The sequence below is a fragment of the Vipera berus genome (assembly GCF_964194415.1).
Source record: "Vipera berus genome assembly, chromosome: 10".
Lineage (NCBI taxonomy): Eukaryota > Metazoa > Chordata > Lepidosauria > Squamata > Viperidae > Vipera > Vipera berus.
In genome coordinates this window covers 963617-982500 of record NC_138213.1, presented here as the reverse complement: position 1 = coordinate 982500, position 18884 = coordinate 963617, and the positions used below count along the sequence as shown (strand labels likewise).

The 18884-nt window shown below is 47.5% G+C and overlaps 1 protein-coding gene across 4 annotated transcripts in view; it reads right to left on the bottom strand.

The window, feature by feature from the left end:
- ANKRD11 (ankyrin repeat domain containing 11) overlaps positions 1 to 18884 on the bottom strand; it is a 118191-nt gene that overhangs the window by 9233 nt on the left and 90074 nt on the right. For all 4 annotated transcript variants that reach the window (XR_014027530.1, XR_014027531.1, XM_081336123.1 and 1 more), the window contains exons 5-9: positions 9102 to 9272; positions 8534 to 8737; positions 7495 to 7637; positions 6739 to 6886; positions 1 to 5054 (exon numbers count right to left, since the gene is read on the bottom strand). The exon at positions 1 to 5054 is cut by the window's left edge and continues 1584 nt beyond it. Coding sequence is in view for 2 of the 4 variants with exons in the window: in XM_081336123.1 (XP_081192249.1) it covers positions 1 to 5054; positions 6739 to 6886; positions 7495 to 7637; positions 8534 to 8737; positions 9102 to 9272 (5720 nt within the window). In the remaining 2 variants the exon portion in view is untranslated. The remainder of the gene's footprint in view (positions 5055 to 6738; positions 6887 to 7494; positions 7638 to 8533; positions 8738 to 9101; positions 9273 to 18884) is intronic.

The window sequence follows — 18884 nt, the reverse complement described above, 5'->3', positions numbered from 1 at the left end:
GCTCACGGGATGTTCAGGAGGGTTGCCAATTAAACTGGGTGGCACCGGAGGATGTCTCTTTGGTGTGAGCTCCCAGTCTGTGCTGCTCTGCTCTGGCATGCCAGCGTCAAACTCTTTCTCCTCGATTGGGGGCAAGAAGCTGGTCTCTGGGGGCATGATGGCAGCCGTTGCCTGTTGATCCTCTGTAGCATCCAGAGGCATGGCAAGATCAGGAGGGAGAGCGCTTTCCACAGAAGGGGCGAGCAGCTCATCCCTGTGAGAAGGGGAGGACTTGGCTTGCAATCCAGAAAATACACTTTCGGGGGACTGAACAATGTTGCTAACAGTTCCGGACGTGCAATGCAGCGCCTCTACTTTGGGTGATGGGACTCCATAGTCTGGTGAATAATATTCTGGAGATAAACATGGGAACTTTTCAGTAGGAACAGAAGGAAGAGGCAGCTTCTCCTCCATCGAGTGCTGGACTGGAGAATCGTAACTAGATGTGGCTGGGACACTCTGCTGTCTAAAAAATTTATCTCCAACACTGAATTCTTCTTCTGGCGCCCTTCTAATATCCACAGAGATCGACCGATGGAGATTTGTGGAGGGGATGAGCCTTGTTGGGGTCTGACTTGGATTCTCAGAAAATCCACTTGAAGGATTTGAGTATCTGTCAAAGAAAGACGGAGAACAAGCATTCATGGACATAGTAGAGATGGGGAGGGAATGCTGAGAATCAGCACAGTCAAACATCAGATCTGTGTAATCTTCATTGCTGCAAGATGGAGTGCGTGGTGTCTGCATCACCTCTTCATAGCTTGGGCATGAAACAACTGAGGCCGGTGTGGGAACGCCCGTCGGCCTGTGCTGATCTGGCCTCGGAGAAGCAGGTAAGATTTCCTTCAGTTGGGGGCCAGCTATCCAGTCCTTGGAATCCACCCCCACAGCAGGCTGGGTCTTGATCTCGGGAGATGCTACGGGAGCCAGTGGGCCGAGGTCCTTGAGTTTTCTGTCCTTTAACTGGGAGTCAAGAGCTAGTGGTTTCTTGGTGGTCAAATCCAGACTCTTCTTGCGCATTTCCTCGTTGGCTTTAACTTTGTCTTTTAATTTGGGATCTCCGGATCTGTGCCTCATCTTTTCCATCTGTTTCATTCTCTCTTTGTGCCTTTTGTGGCGCTCTTCAATCTCAATATCTTTTTGGCTCAGCATCCTCTCAAAGCTGGTCATCATCAGGTCCCCATCTCCCAAGAGTTTTTCCCGGGGCCGGATGTCTCTTTTACTGCCCTCTTTGGATAAGACAATTTTATCATTTCCGTTGCTCAACTTAAGACAGTCAGATTTTTCCTTTTCTTGATTTTCTTTCAGCCTTTCCTTTGCTTTGACTTCGTTCAGCTTGGAGGGCTCTTCCTTAGATTTGTCTTTGAGACTGACCCCTTGCGAGGCTTCTCTGTCTCTGGCAAACTTCTGCTCCTCCTTATGGTGCTTCTCCCTGTGCTTCTCTCTCTCGTCTTTCCACTTCTCTTTGTGCCGGTCTCTCTTTTTCTTCTCTTTGGCTGCACCGAACGCGTTGGAGCTGCAAGTTTTTTCTCTTTCCATTTTCTTAGGAAGTTCTCTTTCGGATTCATTCTTGTCCTTTTTTTCAGGAAACAGGTCCACTTCTTCTTCAGCCTCAGCTTTCGTGCTGTAGGCAACGCCAAAGCCTTCCCCATCCAGGGCAAAATCTTTTTCATGCTGAGCGGCCTCCTTCCTGCTGCTGGAGTCTTTCAGCTCGTCTGCTTTATCTTTCTTCTCTGCTTTCTCTCTCTTTGCTTTCTCTTTTTCGTGGCTCTTTTTTGATGAAGAGGAAGAGTGCCGGTGCCTCTCCTTCTCCTTGAGCTTCTCTGCCAGGCAAGGCAGCGGCAACGACTCCTTGTATTTTTCCCCAGAGGTGTCTGCGAGGGAAAGACCGGAGGTCTCGAAGAGACTGCCGAGCACGGGGTCTTGCGCTCGCTCGGTGAAGCTGTCCGAGGAGATCTCGCTGATCTTGTCGTTGGAGTCGTCCCGGTATTCGTTGAGGGCTTCTTCCTCCAGCTTCTCCAACAGGCTCTTCTCTGCCTCCCCACTCTTAGAAGAACGCTTCTCCTTGGTGTACTCCCTGTCCGGCTTCTCCTTGTGTCTGCTTTTAGCCTTTTCTTCTGCCGCGTGTTTCTTTTCTGCCTTCTCAGGGAGCTTCTGTTTGGTCTTCCTTTCCTGGCCAGAGTCCACCGAGATTCGCTCTTTCCGGTCTTTCTCTTTCTTCTCCTTGTGCTTCTCCAGGGAGCTTTTGTCTCTCCTCTCCTTCCCTCCCTCCGAGGGAAGCCCTTTCTCCTTCCTCCTCTCTTTAGATTCCTTCTCTTTCGCTTTCTCCACAGAATGGGGCTGCCGGTCAGAAGAATATTTCCGATGCTTGTCGGAGACATAAAGGTCCCTCTCAGCCACCACGCCGTCCTCTTGGTCTTGCAGACCGTCCAGCCGGTGCATTTCGCTGGCCAGGCCGTCCCCCGGCTTGAACCCAGTCAGAGGGTAGTCGTCCTTTTCGTCCTCACTTTCATCGGTGAAAATGTCGAGGATGTTATACCAGCTCCTCTCCCTCCCCTTTTTCTCGTGAAAGTCCTCCCGGTCTCCAGAGCAGATCTTCTCCTTCTTGTCTTTCGCCTGATCTAAGGAACTCTTCCTCTCTTTCTCCTTGCTGTGCGGGTCTCTGTGTTTCTCCTTTGGGTCCTTTTTCTCTTTAAAGCTCCTGTCCAGTTCTTTGTCCTTTTGGCTTTTTTCAGATGGCGTCTTCTCATTTCTCTCCTTGTCGTCCATTTTGGATTTTTCTTTGTACTTCTCTGTTTTTGATTTTTCTTTCTTGTCCTTCTCTGGAGCATCCTTTCTCTCCTTCCCCGAGTGATGCCTTTCCCAGGTTTCCATGTTTTTCCCGCTGAATTCTGGATCAGGTTTTTCTTTGAAAAATGCTTCGCAGCCGTAGTCTTTAAACTCATCCCTACAGGAGTCTTCTTGCTTCACTTTAACCTCTCTTCTCTCTTTAGAGCCATCAGGCAACTCCCTTTCTTTTCTCTCTTTAAAGCTCTCAGCGGAATCCTTTCTTTTCTTTTCGGGCAGATAATTGGGAACATTTTTATGCTTCTCGGTTTGGTCCTTCTTCTTCTCGGAATTCCTCTCGGCGTATTCTCTTTCTTTCTTTTTAAGAAACGTGTCTTTTTCGTTACGCTTTTCGCTGTAGTCTCTTTTGTCTTTTGTTTTACTTTCGCGTTTCTTGTCTTTTATTTCCTCCTTTACCGTTTCAATTATTAATTTTGCCACGCTGTCATTTTTTATTTCTCTGTAGTCCGTCCCCGGTGAATCCCAGCTATCCTCTCCTTTGAAATCAAGAGAGGAATCAGACGACAAATCTGAAAACCATCGATCTTGCTGGTCATCCGAAAGGCTAAAGTTTGTATCTTCGTTTTCCAAAAATTGGTTTTTATTACTAAATTCTTCAAATGTCGCTTCTTCTCGGTAACTTTTGTCTTTTTTGGATTTTTCTTTCTCTTCTTTCACTGGCCTTTCCTTCTCGACCCTGCTCGGTTTTTCCTCCTTTGCTTCGTTTTTCCTCTCGGCCTTGTCCTTGGACTTCTTCTTCCTCTCCTCCTTGTGCGCTCGAGGCTTCTCCTCTTTGGGAGATTTCTCCTTCGCGGGCTTCTCCCTCTCCGCTCGGCTGGCCTTTTCTTCCCTGAAGGGTTTGCTGACGTCTCTACTCGCCTCCTTCGCTTTTTTCAAGGATCTCTCCTCTTTGGAATTTTTCCCAGCTTCCTCTTTAGTCAGCCACTCCTTCTCTTCAGATTTGGTTTTCAGAAATTTGTCCTCCTTCTTGAAGTGCTCCCTCTCGTGCTTTAGTGCTTTGAGCTTGTTTTCAGCCTCTATCACCAAAGCCTTTTCGGATTTCTGCTTAGAGTCCTCATAATCGAAAGCAAAAGCTTTGATTATCTTAACGTCTTGGCTGGCGGGACACTGGCCTCGCTCCTTGTTTTTGTGTTTATGTTTCGTTTTATGCTTTTTTACAACCTTCCCCTCCTTGTCCAGCTTTGGAATAGCTCCGTCAACGTTGCCATGGAATGAATTCTTCTTATCCACCACCACCACCACCGCCCCGTGCTGAGCTCGCTTCTTGGGCTCCTGTTTCTTCCTCACGGGCTTCAAGGATTCTAGGCTCGAGTCCTCGGAAGTGTAATCCGACTCGCTGGTCAACCTGGTCCTTGTGGAATCGGATAAGGAGCTGACGTCCGACCAGGCTGGAGAAGAAACCGTTTTCCAATTGTCTGTCCGCCAGTGCTTGGAGTGCTGATCCGTAAGGGCCGAGTTATGCTTCTGGGAGGCCAGACTGCCGTGGGAGGAGGCGGAGGAGGCGGAGAGGGAATTAAACAGGGAGGACTCCTTCAGCACCAGCCTGGAGTCCTTTACACAGGTAGGACTTTGTACAGAGTCTCGGTCGTCCTCCTCGCTCTCCAGGTTTTCACTTTCAGATTCGGAGGAGCAAAACTTGTCATTTTTTTTGCCAAACCGAACTTCTTTGCCTTTGGCCTCCTTCTTGCGTTTCTTCTTCACCTTGTTTTTCTCTTTCTGCTGTTTGGCGCTGGGGGGTTCTCGAGCCTTGTTGCTTGCTGGGCTGGGGTGAGTGGTCATTCGCAACTTCTCCCCCCCTCCCACCGTCAGGGCACCATCTTCTTCGTCAGATGTATCGGAAAGGATGCGATGAGCTACTTTCTTTGGTGCGGTTGTGCTGTTTTTAGTGTAGGTTTTAACTTCCATCTTGGGAATGGAAATGAAATTATTTGCTTTAGTCTCTTTCCTATAATCCTTCTTGAGCAGATGCTTGTCGTCAACAGGGGGGACTCTGTCCTGCTCATCGTCCTCGTCGAACTCATACTCATCCTTCACGGGCGTGATGGCTTTGGGGGGCTCCTGGTTCTTCCCCTTGTGTTTCAGGCCTTTCTCGAACTCCGAGTCCGTGTTGTTGCCATCAATGGAGCTGGAGGGCGCAAATGACGGGGCGTCTTCTTCCTCCGAAGTCTCTGCAAAAGCAAGAGCACCAAGGCAGGTGAAGGACGGCACCTACGTACACCTTCACTTACCGGCGTTCTCCACCGAAACCTGCTCACAACAACTGAGTGGACAATCTATCTTCCATGCGCAAAGCATAGCTGGGGCTGCTCTACCTATACGGAGGTCTGAGAGGTCCTCTGGGGTAAAAGGCCAAAGCTGCACAGGAAATCTATGGCTGGCATCCATTTGGTGCATCTGGGCAGAAAGGGTGCAAATCTAATAAGAGCTGTTGCTGTGGATAACATCCATTTCTTTCAAAAGGGGGCTGCCTGTCTTTCCAGCGGCTACAGTGCCAATCTACGGTTAGAGACGCAGTGCAGCCCTGCCCCTCGCCTCCACTGCCTCGCTCCAGGAACCCCCAAGCGCAGCCTGTGCAGCAGACAGAGAGGTCTCCAACCCTGGGGCTTCGCTTCCACAACTGCCGAAGCCGGTGTGCTGCCACCTAATATTTATAGGGCCTTTTAAAATGATTCAGTGCATATTTATCTCAGTAACTGCTACAAGGCTTTTGTAAGTGGGACAGCTATCGTGCCTTTGTTACAGACTCTTCACTCCTGGAGTTAGGAGAACTTGGGAAGAGGCATTTTAGGTTTATTGGGGAGATCAGTGCAACCCAGTTCTCACAATGCGTGCATCTCTAAGTGACTATGGAGACGTGCTAGCAATAGTGTCCCCAAATTCTCTCAGCAACCCCCCCCCTTTTTTCAAGAACAGGCGAGTGTTTTATTCAACTGAGCCCACCACTGTTAAACCTTCCCTCTATCTGCATCCCGATGTTGCTGTGTGGTTTGCAAAAGGAAGCAGCAAATGGCCGAGAGGGTGCCTTCTATAGAAGTGCGGGAATGGCAGGGATGAAATTGGCAGCTCAGAGAAAGGTCTCTTATTCCATTATTGCTCCAACTTCATACATAAAATGCCAGTACAGCTTCTGTACAGAGCAGAAAGAGAGGTAAGAAACAAAACACCGAGCTGTACTTTCCGTGTAACTGATCCTGATCCAGCCTTCGTCACTGTGTTTCCCTCCTTCTTAGAACTGCTGGCCAAGAATTCTGGGCATTGTAGTTGCAGTTCATTTAGAAGGCAGTAAGTTAGGGAAGGCCACCCTAAATAGGCTGCTCAATATCACAACCGCTGGGCAAAGAAACACAACTGCCTTTCTTCTCAATTCTATGAACTTTAGAATGAAGAATTACAAAGCAGAGATTCCACATTGATGCAGATTCTTCCTGTGGAGCCTTTCGAGGGCTGGTTCTTCAGAGATGAGCTGTGGCGACCACAGAGAAACAGCATAAATGTCAATCTCACCAGGGCGATCCTGTGACACGTGTGTCAAAGCTGACATGCCACAATGTTCTGAATGACACGCAAGCCCCAAAGAGCTTAGCCATCACTGAACTAGGGCCAAGGTCATTGAAGGGAAGAACTGAGCACTCCTGTGCATTAAGCAGTTTGGGCTCATTCCACACCCCAGGATCAGCAGCAAAGAGACACGATTCCCGAGTATAACACTGGTTAGTGAGGGCTGAATGACGTTTTGGTCAATTACACAAGCCTTGTTATATTCCACCAGACCACAATCCTTCCTGATACCTATTTATATCCCTGCATCCCCCACAGATGCACTGGGGGTTCACCCCACCTGCCACCTCTTACCTGTGGAACTCTCTTCACTGGAAGGATACGCGGCCTTTCCCAAGAGCAAATTCACCATGGTGGGGGAATTGGCTACTTTTAATGGAGTCTCTCCCCTCCTGTTAAGTTGTTGAGGGTTTCCTCCATAATGTAACAACAATTTCACCACCTAATGAAACAAAATTTTTAGTCAGGTGCTATTCTCTAAGAGAAGGTTAAACAGCATAAATTAAAGACCTCCAAGGTCCCTTCCAACATTATTTTTATTATTATGTCAACTTCAAGCCTGATCATCTACACAAATTTGTCCCTACCAGCTTTTATTAATATAACCTGACGTCTGCAGAATATAGGTCACAACTCAGAGAAAACACACCTTTCAATACTTCACTTAAGCCCTCAGCTCCTCCTTTGCCAAGGAAGGTCTTTGGAGGCCACGGCCATTCAGCGTGGCCCATCCCAGGCTATGGGAAGCCTTGGTCTGATTCCGTGTCAGCCTCCTTTAGGCTTACACACTTTGTCCCCTGATCCAGTTGGTCTGCCTTGATCTTCAGAAGAGCAAAAAGGCAGTTGCGCTCCAAGGACCTAGAAACAAGGGCACTCCGGCATGTTGGGGAGGGGAGGGTCAGTGAGACAGGAGCAGAGAATGGCCTTATCGCAAGTAATGAAAGGAGGGGACGGATGGAAGCCACAGGCTGGAGAGCTACCCTCTGATGGTGGCCTGGGACAACCTGGAAAAGAGGAAGAAGCTGCCCATCCAAGAAAGCCAGAGCTGACCTTGTAGTGTCCATTGCTGGCCGCATCGTGCAGGGGAGTGTCATCGTCCAGACCCTTGGTATTGACCTCGGCTCCTGCAGCAAGTAGCTGTTTTGCAACATCATAGTAACCTCGGTTGCATGCCTCGTGCAAAGCGGTCCAGCCTGCAAAAGCATGTATCAATCACATATATGAGACACGTAGACCCAAGTTCCCATGAGCATCTCTCTCCCACACAATGCATCAATTGATTAGGGCAGCTTGCCTGGGAAAAGAGTTGCTAATTTGCACTGGGTTAAATCTGGAGAAACTGGATACCTGTCTATTATTTAGCCCTTCTTGGCTTTTGGGTTAGTAATGTACATAATGCAGCTGGTTGCTCTCCAGGAGAACTGAAGGCAACAGAAATTTAGTGCACTAAAACTGTACATTTATTTTTCTTAAACATTCAGAGGAATATGTCTGCCGACTTCTGCTCAGGTGTAGTTTTGACAAGGGGTTAAGAAAGAAAAATAAGGATTGCTCTTGCTCGTGGCTGAATGGCCATCCATGTAAATGCACAGACAGAAAATGCTGCCCAAGGAAACTCGGATTTAGCTCCTGGAATGCAACGAGTGATGTGTGGAACGTGTGTCTGTGAGGCACAGGGAGGGAGATGGAGGTAACTCTGCCAGAAAGAAGCTAAAGAAAGAGCTCAGAGGATAAAAATGTTATTGTTTTACTAGACAGTTACAACTTTGAATACGTAACACATTTAAAGTGAAGAGTAAACGTTATTGAGAAATGTTCCAATTCAAGGTATTCTGTGATCTTTTAGGGTTTTTTTTATCTGTCTCCTTTTTTTAGACCTGTCTCCTTTTTTGGGTTATAAAAATAATGTTATGGGGCATAACTACACAAGATACATGGATTTTGGTCTAGAATTTACCTCGCTTGTTTTGAGCAAGCTGTTGTGTTCTCCTAATTATCAATCTGAAGGCTAATGACACATTTGCATCCCTTAGCTTGGTAAGATTTGCCTAGTTTTACCTGCCTTTAGTAGCTAATCCAGAGAGGTTACCTGCAAAGTCTTTTACATTGACATCGGCACCCTCGATGATCAGTTCCTTGACACGCCGGGCATCTCCCCGGATAGCCGCCCGATGCAGCCGGGTTTCTCCGCGTTCATTTCTCTTGTTCACTTTATCTTTGGTTTTGGAGGCAGAATTAGGAGTTCCCTTCGGACAAACTGTAGACTGAGAGGGGTGCTTTGGTGTTGTATCCACTGTTGGGGGGGGGGAAACAGAAGGAGGGGCTTAATTAAGGCCCAAACCCCCAAAGCCTTTGGAGGGAGCTAGGCACAAGAGCTACGGGCAGACTGAAGGATGTGGGGGAACGAGGGGGGGCCTCTGGGGGGAGACAGTAAAGGAAGGCTGGGATGAGGCAACTACTGTAGGAAGCGGCTGTGGAAAAGCATCTCGGACACCAGGAGTCAAGAGGTGCCTCTACTCCTCTGATGCCAGCACAAACTCTGCCAATCTCCGATGCTTGTCAAGTTCTGGGGAGGGTTTGCCAGACCTACGGGGGGGGGGGGGAAGCACCAGCATTCCGTTAGAAAGAAGAAGCAGAAGCAGCGATCTTGTCCCCACCTGGACTGTTGGCGGATTCTTCTGCTGTCATCTGCATGAGGAGGGCCACCTGCTGGCGCTCGGAGAGCGGATAGCCTGCCCGGATCCCCGACAGCCCCATTCCGAAGAGCAGGCTGGGCTTGCGAGTCGCCGGTTCCTTTCTGATCCTCTTCCGCTCGGGACCTTGTTTTTCTGTTAGGCCAAAGAGACACAAAAAACAAGCCTTCGCACAGCCCCAAAACCGTTCCGAGAGCAGTTCTTAAGTTTATTCTTTCCACAGGGTCAGATTTTTTTCCCTTTCCGGATGGATGGCCTCCGGCAGGGAAGTTTCCATTAAGACTTCTGCAAGCAGGACTAAGATCTACTGATGTCAAGGTAGAAAGCACGTTCTCTGGACAAACAGTCCCTGAGACCCGGAAACCAGACTAAGTGTATTCACACACACAATCACTACATTTGAGCAGGTGCAGGCTTGTCTGAGGACCGTAACCTTCCTCTTCTGCACTGAAGCACAAATACAGCACGAGAACAGGGGTAGATTTTCCTACTTAAATAAAAGTGTAGACATTTACTGTTAATATCCAACTCTCAGAAATCAGCTTAGTGCCCAGCAAATTCTGAATTTTTTTTTTTTAAATCTCACTTTCAACCAAAACCAAACAGAAAAAGGGAAACCCCTGCCAAGCCCCATGACTTCATACTGTTGGCAGGGGGCGTTCCGCTTTCACAATCAGTGAAATCTAGAGATCCTCTGGTCCAGAAGGTGGAAAAGATCTCGTTTCAGCTAGAGAGGAAAGCCTGCAGATTCCCGCCTCAAGACCTCTGTCAGAATTGGCAGCAGTTTCAAGGAATGGAAATCCTGGAAGATCAGAGAGGATCTGACAGATGGCAAAAGGATCCCTTCCATTCCCATGTTTGTCAGGTGCCTCATCCTGGCGAGGAGGAGGAGGAGGAGGAGGAGGAGGAGGGGGGGGGAAGGAAAGCGCTCCACAATTCAGGCATTCTCCTACAGCCACCAGTCAGCCTACAGGAGTTCTCGCAGAGGGACAGAAATATCCCAGAAGCCAGGGAATACTCAATCTAGAAATGAATAATAAAAACAAAGGGGGTTATACCGCACTGCATGTTAAGGTGCTTTTATGCGTTTTGGGGGGGAATCGTAGGATGCTAAGGAGAGTTACAATATTTGATATTACAGAAGCGTTTGAAACAGCTTTTTAGGGTGGAGAATGGGGAAGACACCTTTTCCCAGAAACTTAATACTGAAATTCGGTGCTAGTAATATGGAATTTCCCCCTTATGGGATGCCATATAAATCCAGAATGCCAGAAAATGAATAAATAATTGCTCATTCTACAAAAAAAAGAGGCCAGCACATATTCTCAGATTACAAATTACATAGAACTCTCTATGGCAGGGGTGTCAAACTCGCGACGTCACATGACATCGCGTGATGTATCGGAGCTTTTTCCCCATTGCCGGCAATGAGGTGGGCGCGGTTTTGTTGTGATGCGTCAGGCCCATGGGCCAGCAGTTTGACACCCCTGCTCTATGGGGGAAAAAAGCCTGAGTTACACTCTAAATAACAGACTGTTGTGTCTCAGCTGTAAGGGATGACCAAAGCTAATTGACTGGATATAGCCGGGACAGGAATCCAAGGAGAAAATCAATGGAGAGAGAGCAGATCCATTTCAGGGCATCTTCAGGGACTCGCTTCTTCTGTCCAACCAGGGACGTCTTGGAAAAGCCACCCTGCCACACAATCACAGAGTGTGGTCCAAGACTGCAAAGGTGTGCACTGGCCAAAGAAGATTGGGACTGCCTGCTCTGCTCCAGAACCATTTGCCAGCTTAGGCCATTTTTAAGAGTTGTTAGAGAGAGAGAGAGAGAGAGAGAGAGAGAGAGAGAGAGAGAGAGAGAGAGAGAGAGAGACAGAGAGACAGAGAGAGACAGAGAGAGACAGAGAGAGAGACAGAGAGAGAGACAGAGAGAGAGACAGAGAGAGAGACAGAGAGACAGAGAGAGAGACAGAGAGACAGAGAGAGAGACAGAGAGAGAGACAGAGAGAGACAGAGAGAGAGAGACAGAGAGAGAGAGACAGAGAGACAGAGAGAGAGAGAGAGAGAGAGAGAGAGAGAGAGAGAGAGAGAGAGAGAGAGAGAGAGAGAGAGAGAGAGAGCGCCTCTGCCTTGCTTGGAGTCAAGGGGTTAAGTCTGCTGCCCTCTGCCCAGAGGAGTTTTGGCAAAGTCAACCAAATGGAACGGCAAGCCCCAGAGTTGGCCTGGAAGCAAGTCTGTATGTAAACAGGAAGGACAGGGGGGGGGCAGACTCGAAACTGCAGAGCTTTGGCCATCCTCCTCCTTCTGGGTCAGATTTCAGAAACTGAGACAAGGAAAAAACCCTCTTCTGCTGGGGGAGGGCAGCAGGAAACTGGGAGGAGGGCAAAGCCCCCCCCCCCCGCCTTGCTAGCTGACCAAGGCTTGCTACTCCAACCTCTGTAAAAGAGAAGAGAGGCTGAGCAGGCCTTCCTGAATCAGAGCAAATTTTTGCCAAGAACAGCAAAATACTGTGTGCTTTAAAAACTCTCTCCACAAAGTTCAGGTTGCTGACATCCACTCTGCTGCTTCCAGAAGTGCAGAAATTTCTGAAGTAAAACATTAGTTCAATGTTGACTTGGAATTCATTTTCATAAGCCAACAGCAGGGCCACTTTATCCCAACTGGATCACACTAAATGTCATCCATATGTATGGAAGTTAGGTATCCAGAAAATTCCTGTTTAGAAATAAATGGAAGGAAAGTGGCTGGTCCATCAGCTATGTCTGAACTAGGTGATGTTGGGATGGGCTCTGAGGAAGGCCCATTATAGCGTCCTCAGACCTTTTAATCCAAATGAAGCTAAGCATATTTTCTTAGAAACTCTTCCTCCCAAGTATATTCTGCTTTTCCCAATTGTAAAATCTGCTAAGGCTTGTTCCAAAGCTATTTTTTCAGTTCTTTGGGCAAGAAACGGCATTAACCTGACGAAGGTGGTTAATGTGAATGAAGCCCTCCCATTGGCCTCCCCGGCCAGGCAGTTCTCAGCTTCCCTGGTCGGTCTTTTGTCCGGCCTGCCCTAAAGGTACCAGCGTGCGGGGAGTGGTGGGGTTGTGCATGTACTACCCAAAGTATGATACCCAGGGCCACTCCTAAGCAGAGATTTCTTGAGCTGCCAGAAGAATATGAACAATCCCAGGCATGAACCAACTGCCCGGAGCTGCTCTTGTCTTGATGCAGCTCTCCCATCTCTGGCTGCCCCACTCAGGCAGGCTGTGAAGAGGACACCCAGGCACAGAGTTGAAAATAGGAAACTTGCTCTCCTCACTGCACAGAATCTTAGTAAGCTACTCTTTTTTTTTAGACAAGGTCCAGGCAAAAAAGTGTCTTGAAGTCACATGTCTTACGTGCTTCACACTAAGTTAAATTAAACTTTGGGTTTCTCTAGTGAGGGCAAATCTAGTAGGAGAGATTCAAAGGTATCTTTTTGACTGGCTCCAAATATTCTCTTCTGGGTTGAATATGAAGCAAACCACAGGCCTACTAAAGCTAGGAGGCTAATTGTAGAGAGCAAGTCAAGACAGGAATAAAGAGCTAAGCCAGGGAAAAGGCGGCGCTGTATTTCTATAGTAGCGCAGAAGATTTAAAAACAATGAAGCTCCTCGTGACTTACAAAAGGGCAAAGGGTGACATCAGAAATGCAGACTGCTGATCTCCCAAATCCACTTCTCTGGTGGTATGCAGAAAGGCTCCCCCTCCTTTCGTTTTCAGAAAAGCCAATTTCCAGATGCACAGCCAAAGCAAGATCCATACAAAGAAACCAGAACGGTAGGCAGAACAAGGGGCAAGGATAAAGTCCCTGGGAGGAAGAACACAACAGGCTTCGTGACTCTTGTCTGCAGCTTCACGTGCAGAGCGGCTCTTTGGCCAGGGACTGACTCTTGGGCGCCCCAAAAGGCCAAACCTGGGAAATGGGCTTTACTCAAATGGAGCCAGGCCCGGGAGGAGGAAGCTTATACTGCAGCTTTGTCTAGGCCAGACATGTCAAACACAAGGCCCGGGGACCGGATCTGGCCCGCGAAGTGGTTTCATGTGGCCCGTGAAGCCATCTTGGAAACAGTGAGGGAACGGCCCCCACTGCCTTGGCCCCGGTCCAGAGACCCTCCTTCTGCCAGACACCCTCAGCTCTGTCCCACTCCTGCCCAGGCCCCCCCGTAGGCACCCTTGATGCGAACGATGTAGAGCTGGCCACGCCCACCCAGTAGGCCACGCCCACCCAGGCCACACCCACCCGGCCCCCTGAGGGCAACCGCCATGCTGATGGGGCCCCCAATGAAATTGAGTTTGACACCCCTGCTCTAGGCAGTCATGGATACTACAGGGGGCCTGGAAGGGGACAGGAGGAAGCCCCAAGGATTTGCTGGATGAGACTGGCGTAGAAAACATAGTGCATCCACCCAGAGTGTACAAAACACACAGATTTAGAGTGGGAGGAAATGCAGCAAGATCTTTAGCACACAGCAGCCGAGAAAGCAGGAAGACGACCAGTGGAATGCCACATAATTCAGGCAACACCAAGGAAGAAGATGGGGGGCACAGTAGCACCATCAGTGCAAAGGTAGCAGAATACGCTAAATCCAGTGTGGGACCAGAGCGAGGAGCCAGATCAACAGAAGCTGGGCAGGGTGGAAGCAGGTAGCTTATTTGGGAATTTTGTTCTTTGGGGAAAAAAATAAGACATAATAGCCAATCCTAATGCAAAATAACAAACACACACACAAACATTCCCATCAATTAATAAAAAGACTGCATTCTTTGCAGAGGCAGACTACAAAAGTGACATTAGCTCCCAAGCTACTCAGTTTAGGGCCTAGAGAAGAAGCGAGCACAGCTCCAGGACTTCTAATGGATTTCTCATCAGGAGAGTTTTCCTAGCATGCCCAATTCCATTCTCATTAAAAGGCTCTTCAAGTATTTTGTCTACAGAAAATCGAACCATCAGCTTTAGACATAAGCAGCAATAATTTCAAGGGGGTTCAAGCACTGACAACTAGACGTGACGATGGACACTGGGTGTGTTGGGTGGATGTAGAAGTGATTAGCCAAATATCGCTCTGATCTTGCAGCTGAAAAAATACTTCTCTGGGATATGAAATTACACCAGGAACTTGGTTTTATCCACCAATAGTATGGACCAACAAGTATTCTGTTTTGCAGAGACAAAGACATTCCTTGAAGAAATACTGCCTAACAACTATTCCGAATGCTTAGATACGCTTTTAAAAATATGGACTATTTGTCATGGCTGAAATAAAAGCAGAAACATGGTCATTCAATTGTTTTGTGGAATGTTTCCTATCCCTGCTCAGGTTCCTAAAAATTCACCCGTTGCCAGGAAATCTGAAATGTTTTTCTTAGGCCTACTGTTGCCCATTAGGAAATAAAAACAAAAATCATTTCTGATCCCTTTCCAAAAGTGAGAACTATTCCACATTCTTCAGAAGAGTAACTATTAACGGAGAGAGGTTCCTCCTCTCAGACTCCAAGAAGGACTTTCTCCTCCCAAGGCCAGCTTCTCAGTGCCACCCTGCCAAGGAAGGGCAGGCTAATTTGTGCTCTGGTGTCTGGCCTTAAGTCCACAATTAGCATCACGGGGTGTGGCCTAAAAAGGAGAGTCTCAAATATTCAATTAATTCTATGGTTGCTACGTAAGAGCACCTTTTGAGTTTTTCCCTTTTCCTTTTTTAAAGCCAAGCACACTGAAGAAAGGGCTGGGCAGGACAGTCCCACCTGAATCAACGGCTGCATGGATGACACTGAAGTCAGCAATGAAAAACGCACAAGTGAGATTCCTGCACCCCAAAACATTTCTCAACCAGCCAGCAACCTGCTTCTCGTGATTCTCCACACAATTAATCAACTAGTGACTAATAGGTTTCTTCCCAAAGAAGCCAGTTCAACCTATTATCAACAAGCCCAAGATGTTTGCTTGTTGACAGAACGTATATAGCCGCCTACCTTGTATGATTCTACGCAGCTCTCTACTATCAATAAAAACAAAAATGCCCTTCCCCTTCAGGTGCCAGACTGAGCAGCTTTTTTGGGGGGGGAGCAGTCAAAGGAGATGGGAGTCCATCTCATTCATCGAGCGCTGCTAGCCCACTAGTTGGTATTAGAAACGCAGGCAATGATCAGCCCAGAGGACCATCAAGGCATGCTCAGATGAGTAAGCCAACTTGTCTCCATCGTGTCCTTGTTCTTTCAAAGGATTTTTGAAACCAGAGAGAGTAACACTTCAATTAAGGGACATATTGTGGCTTGGGTTTTGTGGCTCTACACTTGAGGATGCTGGGTGGTAGGCAAGACCATGAAGACAGACGTGACCTCACTTTCAGCTTGGCAGCTCAGGAGAGGCACGGTGTAAGAATATTGTAGTCAGCTTTGATTATCTTTTTATGAGCTTCTGTGGCCTGGAAAAATTAGCTCCCATGCACTTAATTCTTCTTCATTATTATTCCATTGATAGTCTATCTTTCCACCCAGAAGGCAACCAGGTTCCTCTTGCAACTAGTTATATCTTTCCATGCATTATGTACCAATGTGAATATCTGAAAATCTTTCCTTCAAGTTTCTGCTACTAATACGTTGAAGCCTGTTTTAAAACCTATTGCAGAGGACTAATGTTCTAGATTGCATACATTCAGCTTCTGTCTCATCAGAATTTCTTGGGAAGTTCTCAAATGTAATAGTTACATATACTCTTTATTATTAGAGGAATAAACCAAGCACACACAAACTTTCTTATTGAAAAAGTAACTGCAATCATGGATGACCATGATTGGGCCTTGAAAGGACCAAGAAATGCATGATCTACATACTTATTCACCCCCTTTTTTGTGATGTTCCCTTCTGGGGAGGGATAGAACAGGGCCAAACTGGAGCAGGGGGGTTGATTCTGGCCTTCCTTCATAGCATAATTGTTTTACTTCTGATCATGCTTGCTATCCCAGCAGTACTGAAGACTGAAAGAACCAAGAATATTTGTCTCACCATCTGGAGTTGGAAGCTTAGTTCTCCTATTCTGTAACATAAAGTCCTATTTTGCATTCTAATTTGCCCTTGGTGAGAGAGTCAGCTCCGGCTTTGCACAACTTTTCTCCAAGGATGTAAAAAGCCAGTGCTTAAAATACCTCCTGTGCAGTAATGGTAACTGCAGTCTGAAGCTGTTTCTCACATGATGGAATGCTTCCACAATAAGGCAGGGGTCCCCAAGCCCTGGTCCGTGGACCGGTACCAGTCCGTGGCATGCCAGCAACCGGTCCACACAAAGCCCCATCCGTGGGATGCAGGCAGCACACAAAACCAAGCACTCTCTGGTCCGTGGAAAAACCATTTTCCATGGAACCGGTCCCTGGTGCCCAAAAGGTTGGGGACCTCTGACATAAGGGCCCCCCCTGAGCCTATCAGAGGCAGCCCCCCCCCCGGAAGCAGTACAGTCCAGGCTGTTGACCGGAATGGAACCACAACTCGCTGTCAACTTGCCACGACCAATTCACCACGGGACAACTTGCGGCAGGACAATTCACGATTTAATTATTTAAAATAATTTTTAAAATAATTTTAACTTTCGTCATTCACATTTTATTTTGTCCCTCCTTTGGCATCCTTTCTTTAATGATTCTATTTGATTATTTCTTCGATAGGAGAGTAACTCTTGTCCCACAGCACATTGGCCGTGGCGAGTTGGCTGCAGCAAGCTGGCTGAGGCGAAAAGGCCGTGGCCAGTGGTCACAGACCCCGAGTGGATCCCCTCCTCCTTTCCCAGAGCTTGGCCTCAGTGAAGGAAGCTATCAAGTAGGAAGGAGAAGCTTGAGTCCATTTCTCCCCACCTCCCTGTTCAATTCAGTCCCAGGCACAACTCTGGACTTTTTTAAAGCACAGACTGAGTATTATTCTTGAGTCAGCTATATTGTTCCAGACAGCCGCAGCATCAATGCCGCTATCGCGCAGCAAGACCCCGGCACCCTTGGCAAACGTTCAGCTTGAGACAGGAATCAACAGGGAAGCTGCAGAATACAGGCTAAAGGGTAAAAAAATAAAATAAAATGGGGGGGAGCAGCTGGGCCTTTTCAAAGAGAGCAGCTTAAGGCCTGGGCGGAATCTGCAGCTGCTCGAAGGACATTTGGAAAGGAAGGTTAATGATCAACCTCTAACTAAGCAGGGCCGTTTGCAAGATTACCACATTCTATTTTCCTTTCTGAAGGTTTCCTCTCCCCCAGAGGCCATTCCCCTTTCTTACCTAGGATCAAGCACCGCTGCATTCCGCTCTGCTCCAATATAGCCAAATCTGACTTTATCAAACCTGCCAAGAGCATTTCCTTTTCTCCCCTGAGGGGAAAGGCCCCAGGTGTGTACGTGGCACATACATACACACACACACACACACACACACACACACACACACACACACACACACACACACACAGAAGGACTGCTAAGTGGATCTGGTGAAGAAGACAAGACTCTTTCTTTCCTGGGGATATAGAACCCTCTCCTCCATTTATAGTGTGGGCTGAAGTTGCCATTTGTATGCGTTTCCCTTTTTCCATCTTGGACAAATTCTCAAGCATGGCCCACTCTAAGAATGCTGAACATTGGTTTGACGCAAACAGAAAGAGACCATTTCTAAGAGATCATCCAATAATAATCAATATGGAAAGTAAGAGGTAAACACACAAGAAAAAACAGCCCAGGTGTTTAGTAGCAGAGCAGGGCTGTAACACTCTCATTAGCAAATAGAATTCTTCCTTGTTTTTAGCTTCTGCCATTTCTTTTAAGTTTTTCAGGCCACAACCTCCAAAACAGCTTTTTATATTATTCCACCACAACAATCAGCAACTCCCGACCACTCTGGAAAATCAATTTAGAGTACATTCTTGGTTTAACAGATGTCAGTTTAGCAAATGTTTGGTCTACAGGACAACAGTTTTGGATGGGTGGCTCCTACAGTTGTAACCTCTCCATGCATTTGTGCAATCTGGCCAGCACTGGCTGTCTTCTTTAAACAACGCATATTCTTCCATGCAAATTCCAGGTGAGGGAGAAAGGTGTGTAAAGATCAGGAGAGAGGAACCCAGGAGTGGCACCAGCAAAGAAGGGAGACGAGGAGGGTGGGCAGGCCAGAGCGGAACAAGGCAGGGAAGATGGTGGAAAGGCTGAGCAAGCTGGTGAGGTGGTGGACAAGCCCCGGGGCAGAGAGAAAGAGGTGGGGGTTCTTCCTGCCCAGGCAACCCTTCCTTATTGGGGGAGCAGCGGGAGAAAACAAGGGTTCTTGAAGAGCTCACAAATCTGGCACCCAGAATGCCGTTCCTCGGAGATTCTTCTGAAGTCCCTACATTTGATTTCCAAATAGGGAAAAGGGTCCCCCCCCTTTAACAGACTGTTAAACTGATGCTTTCTGTATGCATTACCAGTTTCTAGACATTCTGGAAATCAAAAGGGCGCCATAAAATGGAAATGCCTCTGTTTTATTAGAGAAAAACTAAGGAGTTTTCAGTGTTAACTATGTCTAATATTACTATTCCATCTTCCTAGCCAGCTCAGGCTGAATTCTCTGACACTTCCCATTTTAGGAGAAACAAAAACCAGGACTCATCTTTTGCTGCTCATACTGTGGACTTAACATAATGGTATTGTCCTTCTGAAGCAAAGGTGGAACACAAATAGAGCTTTTACACTGCAAGCAGAAAGTATTTTTAAGGCACACATT